A 20,676-nucleotide genomic window follows, 5' to 3' on the forward strand; every position below is an offset into this window, starting at 1 on the left:
ATTCATTTTGATTTGAATTCATTTTAATTTTAATTTAAATTCATTCTAATTTAAATTCATTATAATTTGAATTAATTTTAATTTTAATTCAAATTCATTTTAATTTTAATTCATTTTAATTAATTTTAAACCATCTCAGACCTCATTAAATCCCAGTGAGATTTTCTGGAAACAAAATCCCTCCAAATATTTCCGGAATTTTTTTTATTTTAAGGAGCATCCATAAAATTTTTGGCCGACAATTCCACGACGATTAATTTACATTTTTCAAAAAAAATAATTAAAAAATTTTGAATTTTCCATGATTCTCTCAAGAGCATCGCCTCGTTCCATGAAAAATAGGATTTTTTTTTTTGCCATGTATAAATGGAAAATTGAGATTTTTTTTTTCAAAATTTTAGGGAATTTTAACATTTTGATGGGAAATTGGGATTTTTTTTCATAAATTTTTTTCATAATTTTTTTCATAATTTTTTTCATAATTTTTTCAGAATTTTTTTTCAGTTTTCCAGAAATTGAAAGAATTTTAACATTTTGATGATAAAAAAATCTGTATTTTTTTTCCTGAATTTAGGGATGTGCTATTTGAAAATTGGGATTTCATCCATCAGTTTTTCCAGAAATTGAAGGAATTTTAACATTTTTATGATAAAAAAAATCTATTTTTTTTTTCCTGAATTTAGGGATGTGCTGTTTGAAAATTTGGATTTCACCCATCAATTTTTCCAGAAATTAAAGGAATTTTAAAATTTTGATGGTAAAAAATCTTTTTTTTCCTGAATTTGGGGATGTGTTATTTAAAAATTTGGATTTCACCCACCAATTATTCCAGAAATTTAAGGAATTTTAACATTGTGATGGTAAAAAAATCTATTTTTTTTTTCCTGAATTTAGGGATGTACTATTTAAAAATTTGGATTTCACGCACCAATTTTTCCAGAAATTGAAGGAATTTTAACATTTTCATGATAAAAAAATCTATTATTTTTCCCTGAATTTAGGGATGTGCTATTTGAAAATTTGGATTTGACCCATCAATTTTTACAGAAATTTAAGGAATTTTAACGTTTTGATGGTGAAAAAATTTTTAAAATTTGCTTTTAATGGAAGGAATAAGTTAAACTATTTGGGGATTTTAATGGAAAGAATAAATTAAATTATTTGGGGATTTTAATGGAAGCATTAAATTAAATTATTTGGGGATTTTAATGGAAGAAATAAATTAAATTATTTGGGGATTTTAAAAGAAAGAATAAATTAAATTATTTGGGGATTTTAATGGAAGAAATAAATTAAATTATCTGGGGATTTTAATAAAATAAATAAATTTAATTATTTGGGGATTTTAATGGAAGGAATAAGTTAAATTATTTGGGGATTTTAATGGAAGGAATAAATTAAATTATTTGGGGATTTTAAAAGAAGGAATAAGTTAAATTATTTGGGGATTTTAAAGGAAGGAATAAATTAAATTATTTGGGGATTTTAACTGAAGGATAAATTTAAATTATTTGGGGATTATAACTGAAGGATTAATTTAAATTATTTGGGGATTATAACTGAAGGATTAATTTAAATTATTTGGGGATTTTAATGGAAGAAATAAGTTAAATTATTTGGGGATTTTAAAGGAAGGAATAAATTAAATTATTTGGGGATTTTAAAAGAAGGAATAAATTGAATTATTTGGGGATTTTAAAAGAAAGAATAAATTAAATTATTTGGGTATTTTAATGGAAGGAATAAGTTAAATTATTTGGGGATTTTAATGGAAGGAATAAATTAAATTTTTGGGAGATTTTAATGGAAAGAATAAATTAAATTATTTGGGGATTTTAAAGGAAGGAATAAATTAAGTTATTTGGGGACTTTAAAAGAAAGAATAAATTAAATTATTTGGAGATTTTAATGGAAGGAATAAGTTAAATTACTTTTGGATTTTAATGAAAGAATTAAGTTAAATTATTTGGGGATTTTAATAAAAGAAATAAATTATTTGGGGATTTTAAAAGAAGGAATAAGTTAAATTATTTGGGGATTTTAATGGAAGGAATAAATTAAATTATTTGGGGATTTTAATGGAAGGAATAAGTTAAATTATTTGCAGATTTTAATTGAAGGATAAATTTAAATTTTTGAGATTCCAGACAGGAAAAATTCCCTCTGCAGCCCCTCAGCCTCCCCTGGGGCAAATTTTACCATTTTTGGTTAAAAATAATCTCAATAATTGAGTCACAAATTGCTGTTTGTCCATAAAAAATGAGGAAATAGTTTGGAAATATAAAAATTTAAATTTATCACAGCAGATAAAAGGGAATAAATGAAATTCCAGAGGTGTGAACAACCAAAAATTGGGGTGAGGCTGTTCCCTCTCACATCCCAATTAAATATTAATTATTGGATTCTGTTAATGATGGAAAAAATGAATTTTTGGGGATTTAAAGGAAGGAATAAATTAAATTATTTGGGGATTTTAATAAAAGGAATAAGTTAAATTATTTGGGGATTTTAATGGAAGGAATAAGTTAAATTATTTGGGGATTATAACTGAAGGATTAATTTAAATTATTTGGGGATTTTAAAGGAAGGAATAAATTAAATTATTTGAAGATTCTAAAAGAAGGAATAAATTAAATTATTTGGGGATTTTAATGGAAGAAATAATCTTTGGGGGATTTTAATGGAAGAAATAAATTAAATTATTTGGGGATTTCAAAGGAAGGAATAAGTTAAATTATTTGGGGATTTTGATTGAAGGAATAAATTAAATTATTTGGGGATTTTAAAAGAAGGAATAACTTAAATTATTTGGGTATTTTAATGGAAAGAATAAATTAAATTATTTGGGGATTTTAAAGGAAGGAATAAATTAAATTATTTGGGGATTTTAATGGATGGAATAAGTTAAATTATTTGGGAATTTTAACTGAAGGATTAATTTAAATTATTTGGGGATTTTAAAGGAAGGAATAAATTAAATTATTTGAAGATTCTAAAAGAAGGAATAAATTAAATTATTTGGGGATTTTAATGGAAGAAATAATCTTTGGGGGATTTTAATGGAAGAAATAAATTAAATTATTTGGGGATTTTAATGGAAGAAATAAGTTAAATTATTTGGGGATTTTAATGGAAGGAATAAATTAAATTATTTGGGGATTTTAAAAGAAGGAATAAGTTGAATTATTTGGGGATTTTAATGGAAGAAATAAATTAAATTATTTGGAAATTTTAATGGAAGATATAAGTTAAATTATTTGGGGATTTTAATGGGAAGAATAAGTTAAATTATTTGCAGATTTTAATTGAAGGATTAATTTAAATTTTTGAGATTCCAGACAGGAAAAAGTTCCCTCTGCAGCAAATTTTACCATCTTTGGTTAAAAATAATCTCAATAATTGAGTCACAAATTGCTGTTTGTCCATAAAAAAACGAGGAAATAGTTTGAAAATATAAAAATTTTAATTTATCACAGCAGATAAAAGGGAATAAATGAAATTTCAAAGGCGTGAACAGCCAAAAATTGGGATGAGGCTGTTCCCTCTCACATCCCAATTAAATATTAATTATTGGATTCTGTTAATGATGGAAAAAGTGAATTTTTGGGGATGTAAAGGAAGGAATAAATGGAATTTTGGGGTGAAATAATAAATTTATGGCCCAGCCGTACTCACACGCAGATGTTGCCGGTGAAGCTGATGTGGGGGCAGCGGTGGGGTTTGCACATCACGGCCACCACGGCCACCTGCCGGGAAAAATCGGGAATTAGTGCGGGAATTCCCAAAATTCCGGGGAAAATCGGGAATTAGATCGGGAATTCCCAAAATTCCGGGGAAATCGGTTGGGATTAGATCGGGAATTCCCAAAATTCCGGGGGAAAAATCGGGAATTAGATCGGGAATTCCCAAAATTCCGGGGAATAATTGCAGGAATTAGATCGGGAGTTCCCAGAATTCCGGGGAAATCCGTGGAATTAGATCGGGAATTCCAAAAATTCCAGGGAAAATCGGGAATTAGATCGGGAATTCACAAAATTCCGGGGAAAATCGGGAATTAGATCGGGAATTCCCAAAATTCCGGGGGATAATTGCAGGAATTAGATCGGGAATTCCCAAAATTCTGGGAAAAATAGGTGGGATTAGATCAGGAATTCCCAAAATTCCGGGAAAAATCGGGAATTAGCTCGGGGATTCCCAAAATTCCGGGGAAAATTGCAGGAATTAGATCGGGGATTCCCAAAATTCCGGAGGATAATTGCAGGAATTAGCTCAGGGATTCCCAAAATTCCAGGTTAAATTCTGGAATTAGATCGGGAATTCCCAAAATTCCGGGGAAAACTGGTTGGGATTAGCTCAGGAATTCCCAAAATTACAAAGAAAATTTGTGGAATGAACTCAGGGATTCCGAAAATTCCAGGAAATCTGGTTGGGATTAGCTCAGGGATTCCCAAAATTCCAGGAAATTTGTGGAATTAGATCAGGGATTCCCAAAATTCCAGGAAATTGGAAGAATTGGCTCAGGAATCCCCAAAATTCCAGGAAAATTGCAAGAATTAGCTCAGGAATTCCCAGAATTCCAGGGAAATTAGCTCAGGAATTCCCAAAATTCCAGGGAAATCGGGAATTAGTTCGGGAATTCCCAAAATTCCGGGGAAAATCGGTGGGATTAGATCGGGAATTCCCAAAATTCTGGGGGATAATTGCAGGAATTAGATCGGGAATTCCCAAAATTCCAAAGAAAATTTGTGGATTCCAAAAATTCCAGGGAAAATTGTGGAATTAGTTCAGGAATTCCCAAAATTCCAAAGTGAATTTGTGGATTCCCAAAATTCCGAGGAAAATTGGTGTAATTAGCTCAGGAATTCCAAAAATTCCAGGGAAATTGCAGGAATTAGCTCAGAGATTCCCAAAATTCCAAAGAAAATTTTTGGATTCCAAAAATTCCAGGAAAAATTGGTGGAATTAGCTCAGGGATTCCAAAAATTCCGGACAAATTTGAGGAATTAGCTCAGGAATTCCCAAAATTCCGGGGAAAATCGGGAATTAGATCGGGAATTCCCAAAATTCCGGGAAAAATTGGTGGGATTAGCTCAGGAATTCCCAAAATTTCAGGGAAATTGTGGAATTAGCTCGGGAATTCCCAAAATTCCTCAGAAATTTTCTGGAATTAGCTCAGGGAATTCCCAAAATTCCGGGGAAAATCGGGAATCAGATCGGGAATTCCCAAAATTCCGGGGAAAATTGGTTGGGATTAGCTCAGGGACTCCCAGAATTCCAGGGAAAATTGCAGGAATTAGCTCAGGAATTCCCAAAATTCTGGGGAAAATTGGTTGGGATTAGCTCAGGGATTCCCAAAATTCCAAAGTGAATTTGTGGATTCCCAAAATTCCGAGGAAAATTGGTGGAATTAGCTCAGGAATTCCCAAAATTCCAGGGAAATTGCAGGAATTGGCTCAGAATTCCCAAAATTCCAGAGAAATTGGTGGAATTAGCTCAGGGATTCCCAAAATTCCAGGGAAATTGGTGGAATTAGCTCAGAGATTCCCAAAATTCCAAAGAAAATTTGTGGATTCCAAAAATTCCAGGGAAATTGGTGGAATTATCTCAGGAATTCCCAAAATTCCAGGGAAATTGGTGAAATTAGCTCAGGAATTCCCAAAATTCCAGAGAAATTGCAGGAATTGGCTCAGAAATTCCCAAAATTCCAGGGAAATTAGCTCAGGAATTCCCAAAATTCTTGACAAATTTGTGGAATTAGCTCAGGAATTCCCAAAATTCCAGGGAAATTGGTGCAATTGGCTCAGGGATTCCCAAAATTCCAGCGAAATCTCAGGAATTAGCTTGGGAAATCCAAAAATTCCAGGGAAAATTTGTGGAATTATCTCAGGAATTCCAAAAATTCCAGGGAAATTGGTTTGGATTAGCTCAGGGATTCCCAAAATTCCAAAGAAAATTTGTGGATTCCAAAAATTCCAGGGAAAATTTGTGGAATTAGCTCAGGAATTCCCAAAATTCCAGGGAAATTGGTGGAATTTGCTCAGGAATTCCCAAAATTCCAGGGAAATTGCAGGAATTAGCACAGGAATTCCCAAAATTCCGGGGAAATTGGTGGGATTAGCTCAGAAATTCCCAAAATTCCAGGGAAATTGCAGGAATTGGCTCAGAATTCCCAAAATTCCAAAGAAAATTTGTGGATTCCCAAAATTCCAGAGAAATTGGTGTAATTAGATCAGCAATTCCCAAAATTCCAGGGAAATTGGTGGAATTAGCTCAGGGAATTCCCAAAATTCCAAAGAAAATTTGTGGATTCCAAAAATTCCAGGGAAATTGGTGGAATTAGCTCAGGGATTCCCAAAATTCCAGGGAAAATTTCTGGATTCCAAATTCCAGGGAAAATTGTGGAATTATCTCAAGAATCCCCAAAATTCCAGGGAAATTGCAGGAATTAGCTCAGGAATTTCCAAAATTCCAAAGAAAATTTGTGGATTCCCAAAATTCCAGGGAAATTGCAGGAATTAGCTCAGAATTCCCAAAATTCCAGGGAAGTTGGTGGAATTAGCTCAGGAATTCCCAAAATTCCAGGGAAATTTTGTGGAATTTGCTCGGGAATTCCCAAAATTCCAGGGAAATTGGAGGCATTAGCTCAGGGATTCCCAAAATTCCACAGAAAATTTGTGGATTCCAAAAATTCCAGGGATATTTGTGGAATTAGCTCGGGAATTCCCAAAATTCCAGGAAATTTGTGGGGATTAGCTCAGGAATTCCTAAAATTCCAGGGAAATTGGTGGAATTAGCTCAGGAATTCCCAAAATTCCAAAGAAAATTTGTGGATTCCAAAAATTCCAGGAAATTTGGTGGAATTAGATCAGGAATTCCCAAAATTCCAAAGAAAATTTGTGGAATTCGCCCAGAGATACCCAAAATTTCAGGGAAATTGCAAGAATTACCTCAGGAATTCCCAAAATTCTGGGGAAATTGCAAGAATTGCCTCAGAATTCCCAAAATTCCAAAGAAAATTTGTGGATTCCAAAAATTCCAGGGAAATTTGTGGAATTAGCTCAGGAATTCCAAAAATTCCAGGGAAATTGGTGGAATTAACTCAGGAATTCCCAAAATTCCGGGGAAATTGGTGTAATTAGATCAGCAATTCCCAAAATTCCAGGGAAATTGGTTGGGATTAGCTCAGGAATTCCCAGAATTCCAAAGTGAATTTGTGGATTCCAAAAATTCCAGGGAAATTGGTTGGAATTGGCTCAGAATTCCCAAAATTCCAGGGAAATCGGTGGAATTAGTCCAGGAATTCCCAAAATTCCAGGGAAATAGGTGGAATTAGCTCAGGGAATTCCCAAAATTCTGGACAAATTTGTGGAATTAGCTCAGGAATTCCCAAAATTCCAAGGAAATTGGTGAAATTAGCTCAGAATTCCCAAAATTCCAGGGAAAATTTGTGGATTCCCAAAATTCCGGGGGAAATCGGGAATTAGATCGGGAATTCCCAAAATTCCGGGGGAAATCGGGAATTAGAGCGGGAATTCCCAAAATTCCGGGGGATAATTGCAGGAATTAGATCGGGAATTCCCAAAATTCCAGGGAAATTGCAGGAATTAGCACAGGAATTCCCAAAATTCCAAGGAAATTGGTGGGATTAGCTCGGGGATTCCCAAAATTCCGGGGAAAATTGGGGCAATTAGATCGGGAATTCCCAACATTCCGTGGGAAATCGGTGGGATTAGCTCGGGAATTACCAAAATTCCAGGGAAATTGCAAAAATTGGCTCAGAATTCCCAAAATTTTTGGGAAATTTATGGGATTAGCTCAGGAATTCCCAAAATTCCAAAGAAATTGCAGGAATTCCTAAAATTCCAGAGAAATTGGTGTAATTATCTCAGGAATTCCCAAAATTCCAGGGAAATTGAAGGAATTGGCTCAGAATTCCCAAAATTCCAAAGAAAATTTGTGGATTCCCAAAATTCCAGGGAAAATTTGTGGAATTAGCTCAGGGATTCCCAAAATTCGAAAGAAAATTTGTGGAATTAGCTCAGGAATTCCCAAAATTCCAGAGAAATTTGTGGAATTAGCTCAGGAATCCACAAAATTCCAAGGAAATTTGTGGAATTAGATCAGGAATTACCAAAATTCCGGGGAAAATTGGTGGAATTAGCTCAGGAATTCCCAAAATTCCAGGGAAATTGCAGGAATTAGCTCAGGAATTCCTAGAATTCCAGGAAAATTGGGTAATTAGCTCAGGAATTCCCAAAATTCGAGGGAAAATTTGTGGAATTAGCTTAGGAATTCCCAAAATTCCAAAGAAATTTGTGGAATTAGCTCAGGGATTCCCAAAATTCCAAACAAAATTTGTGGAATTAGCTCAGGAATTCCAAAATTCCAGAAAAATTGCGGGAATTAGCTCAGGAATTCCCAAAATTCCATGGAAATTTGTGGAATTAGCTCAGGGATTCCCAAAATTTCAGACAAATATGTGGAATTAGCTCGGGAATTCCCAAAATTCCAAAGTAAATTTGTGGATTCCCAAAATTCCAGGGAAATTGCAGGAATTACCTCGGGAATTCCCAAAATTCCGAGAAAATTGGTGGATTTAGCTCAGGAATTCCCAATATTCCAGGGAAATTGGCGGAATTTGCTCAGGGATTCCCAAAATTCCAGGGAAATTGCAGGAATTGGCTCAGAATTCCCAAAATTCCAGAGAAATTGGTGGAATTAGCTCAAGAATTCCCAAAATTCCAGGGAAAATTTGTGGAATTAGCTCAGGGATTCCCAAAATTCCGGGGATATTGGTGGAATTAGCTCAGAATTCCCAAAATTCCGGGGAAAAATGTGGAATTAGCTCAGGAATTCCCAAATTCCAGGGATATTGGTGGGATTAGCTCAGGAATTCCCAAAATTCTGGGGAAATTGGTGGAATTTGCTCGGGAATTCCCAAAATTCCAAAGAAAATTTGTGGATTCCCAAAATTCCAGGAAATTTGGTGGAATTAGCTCAGGAATTCGCAAAATTCCAGGGAAATTGCAGGAATTGGCTCAGAATTCCCAAAATTCCAGGGAAATTTGGTGGGATTAGCCCAGGAATTCCCAAAATTCCAGGGAAATTGGTGGAACTAGATCAGGAATTCCCAAAATTCCAAAGTGAATTTGTGGATTCCCAAAATTCTGGGGAAATTTGGTGTAATTAGCTCAGAATTCCCAAAATTCTGGACAAATTGGTGGAATTAGCTCAGGAATTCCAAAAATTACAGGGAAATTGCAGAAATTAGTTCAGGAATTCCAAAAATTACAGGGAAATTGCAGGAATTAGCTCAGGGATTCCCAAAATTCCAGAGAAAATTGGTGGAATTAGCTCAGGAATTCCCAAAATTTCAGGGAAAATTGGTGGAATTAGCTCAGGAATTCCCAAAATTCCAAAGAAAATTTGTGGATTCCCAAAATTCCAGGGAAAATTGGTGTAATTAGCTCAGGAATTCCCAAAATTCCAGGGAAAATTGCATTAATTAGCTCAGGGATTCCCAAAATTCCAGGGAAATTGCAGGAATTAGCTCAGGAATTACCAAAATTCCAGGAAAATTTGGTGGAATTAGCTCAGGAATTCCCAAAATTCCAGGGAAATTGGTGGAATTAGCTCAATAAATCCCAAAATTCCAGGGAAATCAGTGGAATTAGCTCAGGAATTCCCAAAATTCCAGGGAAATTGCATGAATTCCTAAAATCCCAGGGAAATTTGTGGAATTAGCTCAGGGATTCCCAAAATTCCAGGGAAAATTGTGGAATTAGCTCAGGAATTCCAAAAATTGCAGAGAAATTTGTGGATTTAGCTCGGGAATTCCCAAAATTCAAAAGATATTGGTGAAATTATGTCAGGAATTCCCAAAATTCCAGGGAATTTGGTGGAATTGGCTCAGAATTCCCAAAATTCCAGGTAAAAATTGTGGAAATAGCTCAGGGATTCCCAAAATTCCAGGGAAATTGGTGGAATTAGCTCAGGGATTCCCAAAATTCCGGAGATATTTTGTGGAATTAGCTCAGGAATTCCCAAAATTCCAGGGAAATTGCAGGAATTAGCTTAGATGATATTTTGGGTGGGAATGACCCCAAATCCCAAATCCCAAATCCCAAATCCCAAATCCCAAATCCCCTCAGGGAACCTCAGGGGGTATTTTGGGTTGGAATGACCTCAAATCCCAAATCCCAAATCCCAAATCCCAAATCCCGAATCCCCTCAGGGGCTATTTTGGGTTGGAATGACCTCAAATCCCAAATCCCAAATCCCAAATCCCAAATCCCCTCAGGGGCTATTTTGGGTTGGAATGACCTCAAATCCCAAATCCCAAATCCCAAATCTCCTCAGGGGCTATTTTGGGTTGGAATGACCTCAAATCCCAAATCCCAAATCCCAAATCCCAAATCTCAAATCCCCTCAGGGGTTATTTTGGGTTGGAATGACCCCAAATCCCAAATCCCAAATCCCAAATCCCAAACCCCAAATCCCAAATCCCAAATCCCAAATCCCAAATCCCCTCAGGGGATATTTTGGGTGGGAATGACCCCAAATCCCAAATCCCAAATCCCAAATCCCCTCAGGGGTATTTTGGGTTGGAATGACCTCAAATCCCAAATTCCAAATCCCAAATCCCCTCAGGGGGTATTTTGGGTGGGAATGACCTCAAACCCCAAATCCCAAATCCTGCAAATCCCAAATCCCAAATCCCAAATCCCCTCAGGGGCTATTTTGGGTGGGAATGACCTCAAATCCCAAATCCCAAATGCCAAATCCCAAATCCCCAAATCCCAAATCCCCTCAGGGGCTATTTTGGGTTGGAATGGCCTCAAATCCCAAATCCCAAATCCCAAATCCCCTCAGGGGCTATTTTGGGCTGGAATGACCTCAAATCCCAAATCCCAAATCCCAAATCCCCTCAGGGGCTATTTTGGGTGTGAATGACCCCAAATCCCAAATCCCAAATCCCAAATCCCCTCAGGTGCTATTTTGGGTTGAAATGACCCTAAATCCCAAATCCCAAATCCCGTCAGTTGCTATTTTGGGTGGGAATGACCTCAAATCCCAAATCCCAAATCCCCTCAGGGGCTATTTAGGGTGGGAATGGCCTCAAATCCCAAATCCCAAATCCCAAATCCCAAATCCCAAATTCCCTCAGGGGCTATTTTGGGTTGGAATGACCTGAAATCCCAAATCCCAAATCCCAAATCCCAAATCCCAAATCCCCTCAGGGGCTATTTTGGGTTGGAATGACCTGAAATCCCAAACCCCAAATCCCAAATCCCAAATTCCAAATCCCAAATCCCAAATCCCCAATCCCAAATCCCCTCAGGGGGTATTTTGGGTGGGAATTTCCTCAAATCCCAAATCCCAAATCCCAAATCCCCTCAGGGGCTATTTTGGGTGGGAATGACCTCAAATCCCAAATCCCAAATCCCAAATCCCAAATCCCAAATCCCCTCAGGGGGTATTTTGGGTGGGAACGACCTGAAATCCCAAATCCCAAATCCCAAATCCCAAATTCCAAATCCCAAATCCCAAATCCCCTCAGGGAATATTTTGGGTTGGAACGACCTCAAATCCCAAATCCCAAATCCCCAATCCCAAATCCCCTCAGGGGCTATTTTGGGTGGGAATGACCTCAAATCCCAAACCCCAAATCCCAAATCCCAAATCCCAAATCCCAAATCCCAAATCCCCTCAGGGGCTATTTTGGGTTGGAACGACCCCAAACCCCAAACCCCAAATCCCAAATCCCAAATCCCCTCAGGGGCTATTTTGGGTGGGAATGACCCCAAATCCCAAATCCCAAATCCCAAATCCCCTCAGGGGCTATTTTGGGTGGGAATGACCTCAAATCCCAAATCCCAAATCCCAAATCCCAAATCCCAAATCCCAAATCCCAAATCCCAAATCCCCTCAGGGGCTATTTTGGGTTGGAATTACCGGAAATCCCAAATCCCAAATCCCAAATCCCAAATCCCAAATCCCCTCAGGGGCTATTTTGGGTTGGAATGACCCCAAATCCCAAATCCCAAATCCCAAATCCCCTCAGGGGCCATTTTGGGTGTGAATGACCCCAAATCTCAAATCCCAAATCCCAAACCCCAAATCCCAAATCCCAAATCCCCTCAGGGGCTATTTTGGGCTGGAATGACCTGAAATCCCAAATCCCAAATCCACTCAGGGGGTATTTTGGGTGGGAATGACCTCAAATCCCAAATCACAAACCCCAAAACCCAAATCCCAAATCCCAAATCCCCTCAGGGGCTATTTTGGGTTGGAATGGCCTCAAATCCCAAACCCCAAATCCCAAATCCCCTCAGGGGCCATTTTGGGTTGGAATGACCCCAAATCCCAAATCCCAAATCCCAAATCCCCTCAGGGGCTATTTTGGGTTGGAATGAGCTGAAATCCCAAATCCCAAATCCCAAATCCCCTCAGGGGCTATTTTGGGTTGGAATGACCTGAAATCCCAAATCCCAAATCCCAAATCCCAAACCCCAAACCCCAAATCCCAAATCCCCTCAGGGGCTATTTTGGGTTGGAATGACCCCAAATCCCAAATCCCAAATCCCAAATCCCAAACCCCATCTCCCAGACCCCGGATTTTTGGGAATTCCCGATCCCGACCCCGCTGGCGGTGCGGACGGGCTTGGCTCTCAGCTGGGGCAGCAGAAGGTTCCGGAGCGGCGGCGGCGCGGCGGCGATCAGATCCACCCGGCGCGGCTGCGCCCGCAGCCCGTAACGCGCCGACACCGCCGTCTTCAGCCTGGGATGGGAACAGCAAAATCGGTTAAAAACAGCAAAAATAACAGCATGAAATTGTAAAGAAATAAGGAAAATTGTTAAAAAGGCATGAAATTGGCAAAAAACGGCAAAAATCGGCAAAAAAACCCACACAAAATTATAAAGAAACAAGCAAAATTGTTAGAAAATGCATGAAATCGTAAAAAAAACAGCAAAAATAGTCAAAAAAACACTAAAAATGGTCCAAAAAAACACACAAAATCATTAAAAAAACTACACAAAATCATTTTAAAAAATCATCATAAAACTACACAAAATCATAAAGAAATCGTCAAAAAACTACACAAAATCATCAAAAAACAACCAAAATCATCAAAATAGCAACCAAAATCAGCAAAAAAACCCCAGACAGAATCTTCAAAAAACACACAAAAACAACCAAAATCATCAAAAAACCAACAAAAATCATTGAGAAAATAACAAAAATTGTAAAAAAGCAACACAAAAATCATCAAAAACCTACACAAAATCAAAAAAAACCCAACCAAAATCATCCAAAAAACAACCAAAATGAACAAAAAAACTCCTAAAATCAGCAAAAAAACAGCCAAAATCATAAAAAAACACACAAAATCATCAAAAAACCAACCAAAATAATAAAAACACCTACCGAAATCATAAAAAAACCCAGCCAAAATCATCAAAAAACACACAAAATCATCAAAAAACACACAAAATCATCAAAAAACAACCAAAATCAGCAAAAAAAACCAGACAAAATCATCAAAAAAACAACCAAAATCATCAAAAAACAACTAAAATAATAAAAAACCTCCCAAAATCAGCAAAAAAATACATAAAATCATCAAAAAACAACCAAAATCAAGAAAACAACAAAAATTGTCAAAAAAACTACACAAAATCATCAAAAAACAACCAAAAACATCAAAAAACCACCGAAATCATAAAAAAACCAACCAAAATCATAAAAAAAACCAGCCAAAATCATAAAAAAACACACAAAATCATCAAAAACCAGACAAAATCATCAAACAACCAAAATCATCAAAAAACTCCCAAAATCGGCAAAAAAACCCAGACAAAATCGTCAAAAACCAATAAATATAATCGAGAAAATAACAAAAATTGTCAAAAAAAACTACGCAAAATCATTAAAAAAACTACACAAAATCATCAAAAAACCACAAAAATCATCAAAAAACTCCCAAAATCGGCAAAAAAACCCACACAAAATTATAAAGAAACAAGCAAAATTGTTAGAAAATGCACGAAATCGTAAAAAAAACAGCAAAAATTGTCGAGAAAATAACAAAAATTGTCAAAAAAGCTACATAAAATCTTAAAAAGCTACACAAAATCATAAAAAAACCCAATTGAAATCATAAAAAAACTCCCAAAATCAGCAAAAAACAACCAAAATTAGCAAAAAAACCTGACAAAATCATCAAAAAACACAAAAAATCATAAAAACCCCCTAAAATTATCAAAAAACAACCAAAATCATAAAAAAAAACCTCCCAAAATCAGCAAAAAAAAGACAAAATCTTTAAAAAACAACAAAAATTGTCGAGAAAAATAACAAAAATTGTTAAAAAGCTACATAAAATCATAAAAAAACCCGAAATCATCCAAAAAACAACCAAAATCAACAAAAAACTCCCAAATCATCAAAAAAAAACAGCCAAAATCAACAAAAAACACACAACATCATCAACAAACAACCAAAATCATCAAAAAACTCCCAAAATCGGAAAAAAAACCCAAAGTCATCAAAAAACAATAAATATCATCGAGAAAATAACAACAATTGTCAAAAAAAAACTACACAAAATCATCAAAAAACTACACAAAATCATCAAAAAACTACACAAAATCATCAAAAAACCACTGAAATCATCAAAAAACCAACCAAAATCATAAAAATACTCCCAAAATCATCAAAAAACTCCACAAAATCATAAAAAATCATCAAAAACTACACAAAATCATAAAAAAACAACCAAAATCATCAAAAAGCTAAACAAAAAATGTTGAGAAAATAACAAAAATTTTCAAAAAAACGACACAAAATTATCAAAAAACGACATAAAATCATTTAAAATAATTATCAAAAACTACAAAAAAATCATAAAAAAACAACCATAATCAGCAAAAAACCCACCAAAATCAGCAAAAAAACCCAGACAAAATCAGCAAAAAAACACCCCCAAATCATAAAAACCAACCAAAATCATAAAAATATGCACAAAATCAGCAAAAAACCACACAAATCACAAAAAATCCTCCCCAAATCCACAAAAACCTCCCGAAATTACCAAAAAAAGCCCAAACTCACCAGAAAAACTCCCCATATAATAAAAAACCCTCCCCAAATCACAAAAAACCACCCAAAATTATAAAAAAACACTCAAATCATCAAAAAAAACCAAAAGAAACAAAAAACACCCAACATCACAAAAAAACCCACAAAAATCACAAAAAAACACCCAAATCACAAAAAAACACCTAAAATCACCCAAAACCCCCGCAAAATTATCCAAAAAACACCCCAAATCACAAAAAATACCCAAAATCACAAAAAACCCAAAATCATAAAAAACACCCAAAATCAACAAAAAAACTACCAAAATTGGCAAAAAATTTCCCGAAATCACCAACACCGCCCCAAACACCAAAAAAATCACCCAAATTCACCCAAAAAAATCCCCAAATCACCAAAAAATCCACCAAAATACAAAAAACCCACCAAAATCACCAAAAACCTCCCCAAATTACCAAAAAACCTCCTAAATCACCAAGAAACACCAAAATCACAAAAAAAACCTCCCCAAATCCCCCCCAAAAAACCTCAAGATCACAAAAATCACCATCTAAAACACCAAAAAATACCCCCAAACACCAAAAAACCTCCCAAAACCACCGAACGCCCCCAATCACCAAAAAACACCCAAAATCACCAAAAACCAGCCAAAATCATGAAATGCCTCCCCAAATCAGCAAAAAACACCCAAAATCACAAAAAAAACTCCACAAATCCCCAAAAAATCACCCAAATAACCAAAAAAACCCAAAATCATGAAAAACTTCCCAAAATCACAAAAAAAAACCCCAAATCACAAAAAAAACCCCAAAACACAAAAAAAACCCCAAATCACCAAAAACTTCCCCAAATCACCAAAAAACCTCCCAAAACCATGAAAAAAATCCCAAACCACCAAAAAAAAAACCCAAATCACCCCAAAAAAACCACCCCAAATCAAAAAAAACCCAAATCACCAAAAACCTCCCCAAATCACCAAAAAACACCAAAATTCATAAAAAAACCTACCCAAATCACCCCAAAATCCCAATAAAATCACAAAAAAAACCTCCAAACCATTAAAAAAAAACCCAAATTACCAAAAAAAACTCCCAAAATCATCAAAAAACCTCCCAAATCACAAAAAAACAATATCACCAAAAAACACCCCAAATCACCAAAAAAAACCCCCAAAATCACAAAAAAGTCCTCAAAATGATAAAAAAAAACTCCACAAAATCCCAAAAAATACACAAATAACCAAAAAACCCGAAATCGTGAAAAACTTCCCAAAATCACAAAAAACCCCAAATCACCAGAACTTCCCCAAATTACCCCAAAAAAACACCCCAAATCACCAAAAAACCCAAATCACCAAAAAAATCCCCAAATCATAAAAAACCTCCCCAAATCACAAAAAAACCACCCAATATCAACAAAAATCCACTCAAATCATCAAAAAAAACACCCAAAATCATCAAAAACCTCCCCAAATCACCAAAAAACCAACAAAATCACAAAAAACCCCACTCCAAATCATAAAAAAAACACCCAAATTACAAAAAAACTCCCAAAATCATAAAAAAACCCACCAAAATCACCAAAAAAACAACCAGTATCACAAAAAAACCTCCCAAAATCATCCAAAAAAAACCAAATCACAAAAAGTGCTCCCCAAATCACCAAAAAACCCCAATATCACCAAAAAAAAAATCTCAAATCACCAAAAAACCCACCAAAATCACAAAAAAGTCCTCAAAATGATCAAAAAAACTCCCCAAATTATAAAAAAATTCAAATCACCAGAAACCACCCAAAATAAACCAAAAAATCAACAAAAAAAGTGACAAAATCATAAAAAACCACCCAAATCACCAAAAAAATCCACCAAATAATAAAAAACCCACCAAAATCGCCAAAAAACTCCCCAAATTACCCAAAAACCTCCTCAAATCACAAAAAAAAACCAAATCACCAAAAACCTCCCCAAATCACAAAAAAAACCCCAATATCAACAATCCACTCAAAGCATCAAAAAACACCCAAAATAAACAAAAAATCAACAAAAAAGTGACAAAATCCTTAAAAAACCACCCAAATCACAAAAAACTCCCCAAATCACACAAAAAAAACCCCAAATCGCCAAAAAACAGCCAAATCACCAAAAACCTGCCGCAAATTAAAAAAAAAAAAACCCTAAGTCATCAAAAAACAACCCAAATAATAAAAAAAAATCCAAATCACTGAAAACCACCAAAAACCACCAAAGAAACCTCCCCAAATCACAAAAAAACCACCCAAAATCACCAAAAAAACCCAAATCACAAAAACCTCCAAAAATCAGCAAAAACACACCCAAAATCAACAAAAAAACCCCAGATCACAAAAAAACCACCCAAATAACCTCCCCAAATCACAAAAAACACCCAAATCACAAAACCACACCCAAAATCACACAAAAAAAATCCTCCAAATCACCAAAAAAAAACCCAGATCACAAAAAAAACACCCCAATTCAACAAAAACGACCCCAAATCACCAAAGACCTCCCCAAATCAGCAGAAACAGACCCAAAATCCCAAAAAAATGCCCAAAATCCCAAAAAAAAACCCAAATCACCAAAACCACACCTAAAATCACAACTAAAAACCCCAAATCAACAAAAAACCACCCAAAATCACCAAAAAACCCCAAATTCAGCAAAAAACTCCCCAAATCACCAAAACACACCCAAAATCACAAAAAAAACCCCAGATCACAAAAAAACACCCAAATAACCTCCCCAAATCACCAAAAAACACCCAAATCACCAAAAACCTGCCACAAATTAAAAAAAAACACCCAAAATCATCAAAAAACAACCCAAATAATAAAAAAATCAAAATCATTGAAAACCACTGAAAAACACAAAAAAAGCTCCCCAAATCACCAAAAACACACCCAAAATCACCAAAAACACCCCAAATCACCAAAAACCTCCTCAAATCACAAAAAAACACCCAAATAACCTCCCCAAATCACCAAAAAACACCCAAATCACCAAAAAAACCACCCCAAATCACAAAAAAAAACCCAGATCACAAAAACCACCCCAAATCACCAAAAAAAACCCAAATCCACAAAAACAAACCCAAAATCACCAAAAAACCCCAGATCACAAAAAACCCACCTAAATAACGTCCCCAAATCACCAAAAAAACCACCCCAAATCACCAAAAAAATCACCCCAAATCAGCAAAAACACCCCCAAATTGGCAAAACACACTGAAAATCACTAAAAAAAACCTTCCAAATCACCAAAAAAGCCACATCACAAAAAAACCTCCCGAAATCACCAAAAAACACCCAAATCACAAAAAACACCCCAAATCACAAAAAACACCCCAAATCACCAAAAACACACCCAAAATCAACAAAAACCTCCCCAGATCACCAAAAAACCGCCAAAATCACCAAAAACACACCCAAAATCAACAAAAACCTCCCCAAATCACCAAAAAACACCCAAATCCCAAAAAAAACCACCAAATCACCAAAAACCTCCCCAAATCAGCAAAAACACACCCAAAGTCACCAAAAAACACCCAAATCACAAAAATCCTCCAAATCACCAAAAAAACCCCAGATCACAAAAAATCCTCCTCAAATCACCAAAAACACACCCAAAATCAACAAAAAACGCCCCAAATCACCAAAAACACACCCAAAATCACAAAAAACCTCCCCAAATCAGCAAAAAAAGACCCAAAAATCACAAAAAAAAACCCCAGATCACAAAAAAACACCCAAATAACCTCCCCAAATCACAAAAAAACCCAAATCAGCAAAAACACACCCAAAATCACCAAAAAAACCCCAAATCACCAAAACAACCACCCAAATAACCTCCCCAAATCACCAAAAAACACCCAAATCACCAAAAAACCACCCCAAATCAGCAAAAACACACCCAAAATCACCCAAAAAAATCCTCCAAATCAGCAACACACCTAAAATCACCAAAAAAAACCCCAAATCAGCAAAACACACCCAAAATCACCAAAAAAACCCAGATCACAGAAAAACCCACCCAAATCACCAAAAAAAACACCCAAACAATTTCCCAAATCACCAAAAACACCCAAATCACAAAAAAACCCAAATCACCAAAAAAACCACCCAAATCAGCAAAAACACCCAAAATCACAAAAAAAACCCAAATCAGCAAAAAAACCACCCAAAATCACAAAAAAAAACCCCAGATCACAAAAAAACCACCCAAATAACCTCCCCAAATCACCAAAAACAGCACCCAAAATCACTAAAAAAAACCCAGATCACAAAAAAACTCCCAAATAACCCCTGCAAATCACCAAAAAATGCCCAAATCACCAAAAAACTCCAGATCACAAAAAAACCTCGCCAAATCACCAAAAAACCACCCAAAATCAACAAAAACCTCCTCAAATCAGCAAAAACACACCCAAAATCACAAAAAAACCCAGATCACAAAAAAACCCTCCCCAAATCACCAAAAAACGCCCAAAATCACCACAAAAACCTCCCCAAATCACCAAAAAAATACCCAAATTCAACAAAAACCTCCCCAAATCACCAAAAAACACCCAAATCACCAAAAAAAAATCCGAAATCAGCAAAACCACACCCAAAATCACAAAAAAAACCTCCCCAAATCACCAAAAAACACACAAAATCAACAAAAAACTCCCCAAATCACCAAAATCACCAAAAAAACCACCCCAAATCACCAAAACAAACCCCAAATCAGCAAAAACACACCCAAAATCACAAAAAAACCCCAAATCACAAAAACCTCCCCAAATCATCAAAAAAACCACCCAAATAACCTCCCCAAATCCCCAAAAAACGCCCAAATCACCAAAAAAAAACTCCCCAAATCACCAAAAAACACCCTAATCAGCAGAAACACACCCAAAATCACAAAAGAAATCCTCCAAATCACAAAAAAAATCCCAGATCACAAAAAACCTCCCCAAATCACAAAAAAAAGTCCAAAATCAACAAAAATCTCCCCAAATCAGCAAAAAAAAAACCCCAAATCAGCAAAAACACACACAAAATGCCAAAAAAAATTCTCCAAATCACCAAAAAAAAACCCAGATCACAAAAAAAACTCCCCAAATCACCAAAAAAACACCGAAAATCAACAAAAACCTCCCCAAAATCAGAAAAAAAACACTCAAAATCACCAAAAAACACCTAAATCACAAAAAAACCCATCGAAAATCACCAAAAAACACACCCAAAATGCCAAAAAAACCTCCAAATCACCAAAAAAAACCCAGATCACAAAAAAAACCTCCCCAAATCACCAAAAAATGCCAAAAATTAACAAAAACCTCCCCAGATCACCAAAAAACCGCCAAAATCAACAAAAACCTCCCCAAATCAGAAAAAAAACCCCAAATCACCAAAAACCACCCAAAATCACCAAAAAACACCCAAATCACCAAAACCACACCCAAAATCACAAAAAAAATCCTCCAAATCACGAAAAAACCTCCCCAAATCACCAAAAACCACCCAAAATCAACAAAAACCTTCCCAAATCTGCAAAAAAACACCCAAAATCACCA

At 35.7% G+C, this 20,676-nt stretch overlaps 1 protein-coding gene across 2 annotated transcripts in view; it reads right to left on the reverse strand.

The window, feature by feature from the left end:
• The window catches only part of ELP3 (elongator acetyltransferase complex subunit 3), a 145,760-nt gene that overhangs the window by 122,762 nt on the left and 2,322 nt on the right, over nucleotides 1-20,676 (reverse strand). For both annotated transcript variants that reach the window (XM_072926249.1, XM_072926250.1), the window contains exons 3-4: nucleotides 12,643-12,781; nucleotides 3,676-3,746 (exon numbers count right to left, since the gene is read on the reverse strand). In XM_072926249.1, coding sequence (XP_072782350.1) covers nucleotides 3,676-3,746; nucleotides 12,643-12,781 — 210 coding nt within the window. The remainder of the gene's footprint in view (nucleotides 1-3,675; nucleotides 3,747-12,642; nucleotides 12,782-20,676) is intronic.

This window comes from Taeniopygia guttata, chromosome 3 (genome assembly GCF_048771995.1).
Source record: "Taeniopygia guttata chromosome 3, bTaeGut7.mat, whole genome shotgun sequence".
NCBI classification, from domain to species: domain Eukaryota; kingdom Metazoa; phylum Chordata; class Aves; order Passeriformes; family Estrildidae; genus Taeniopygia; species Taeniopygia guttata.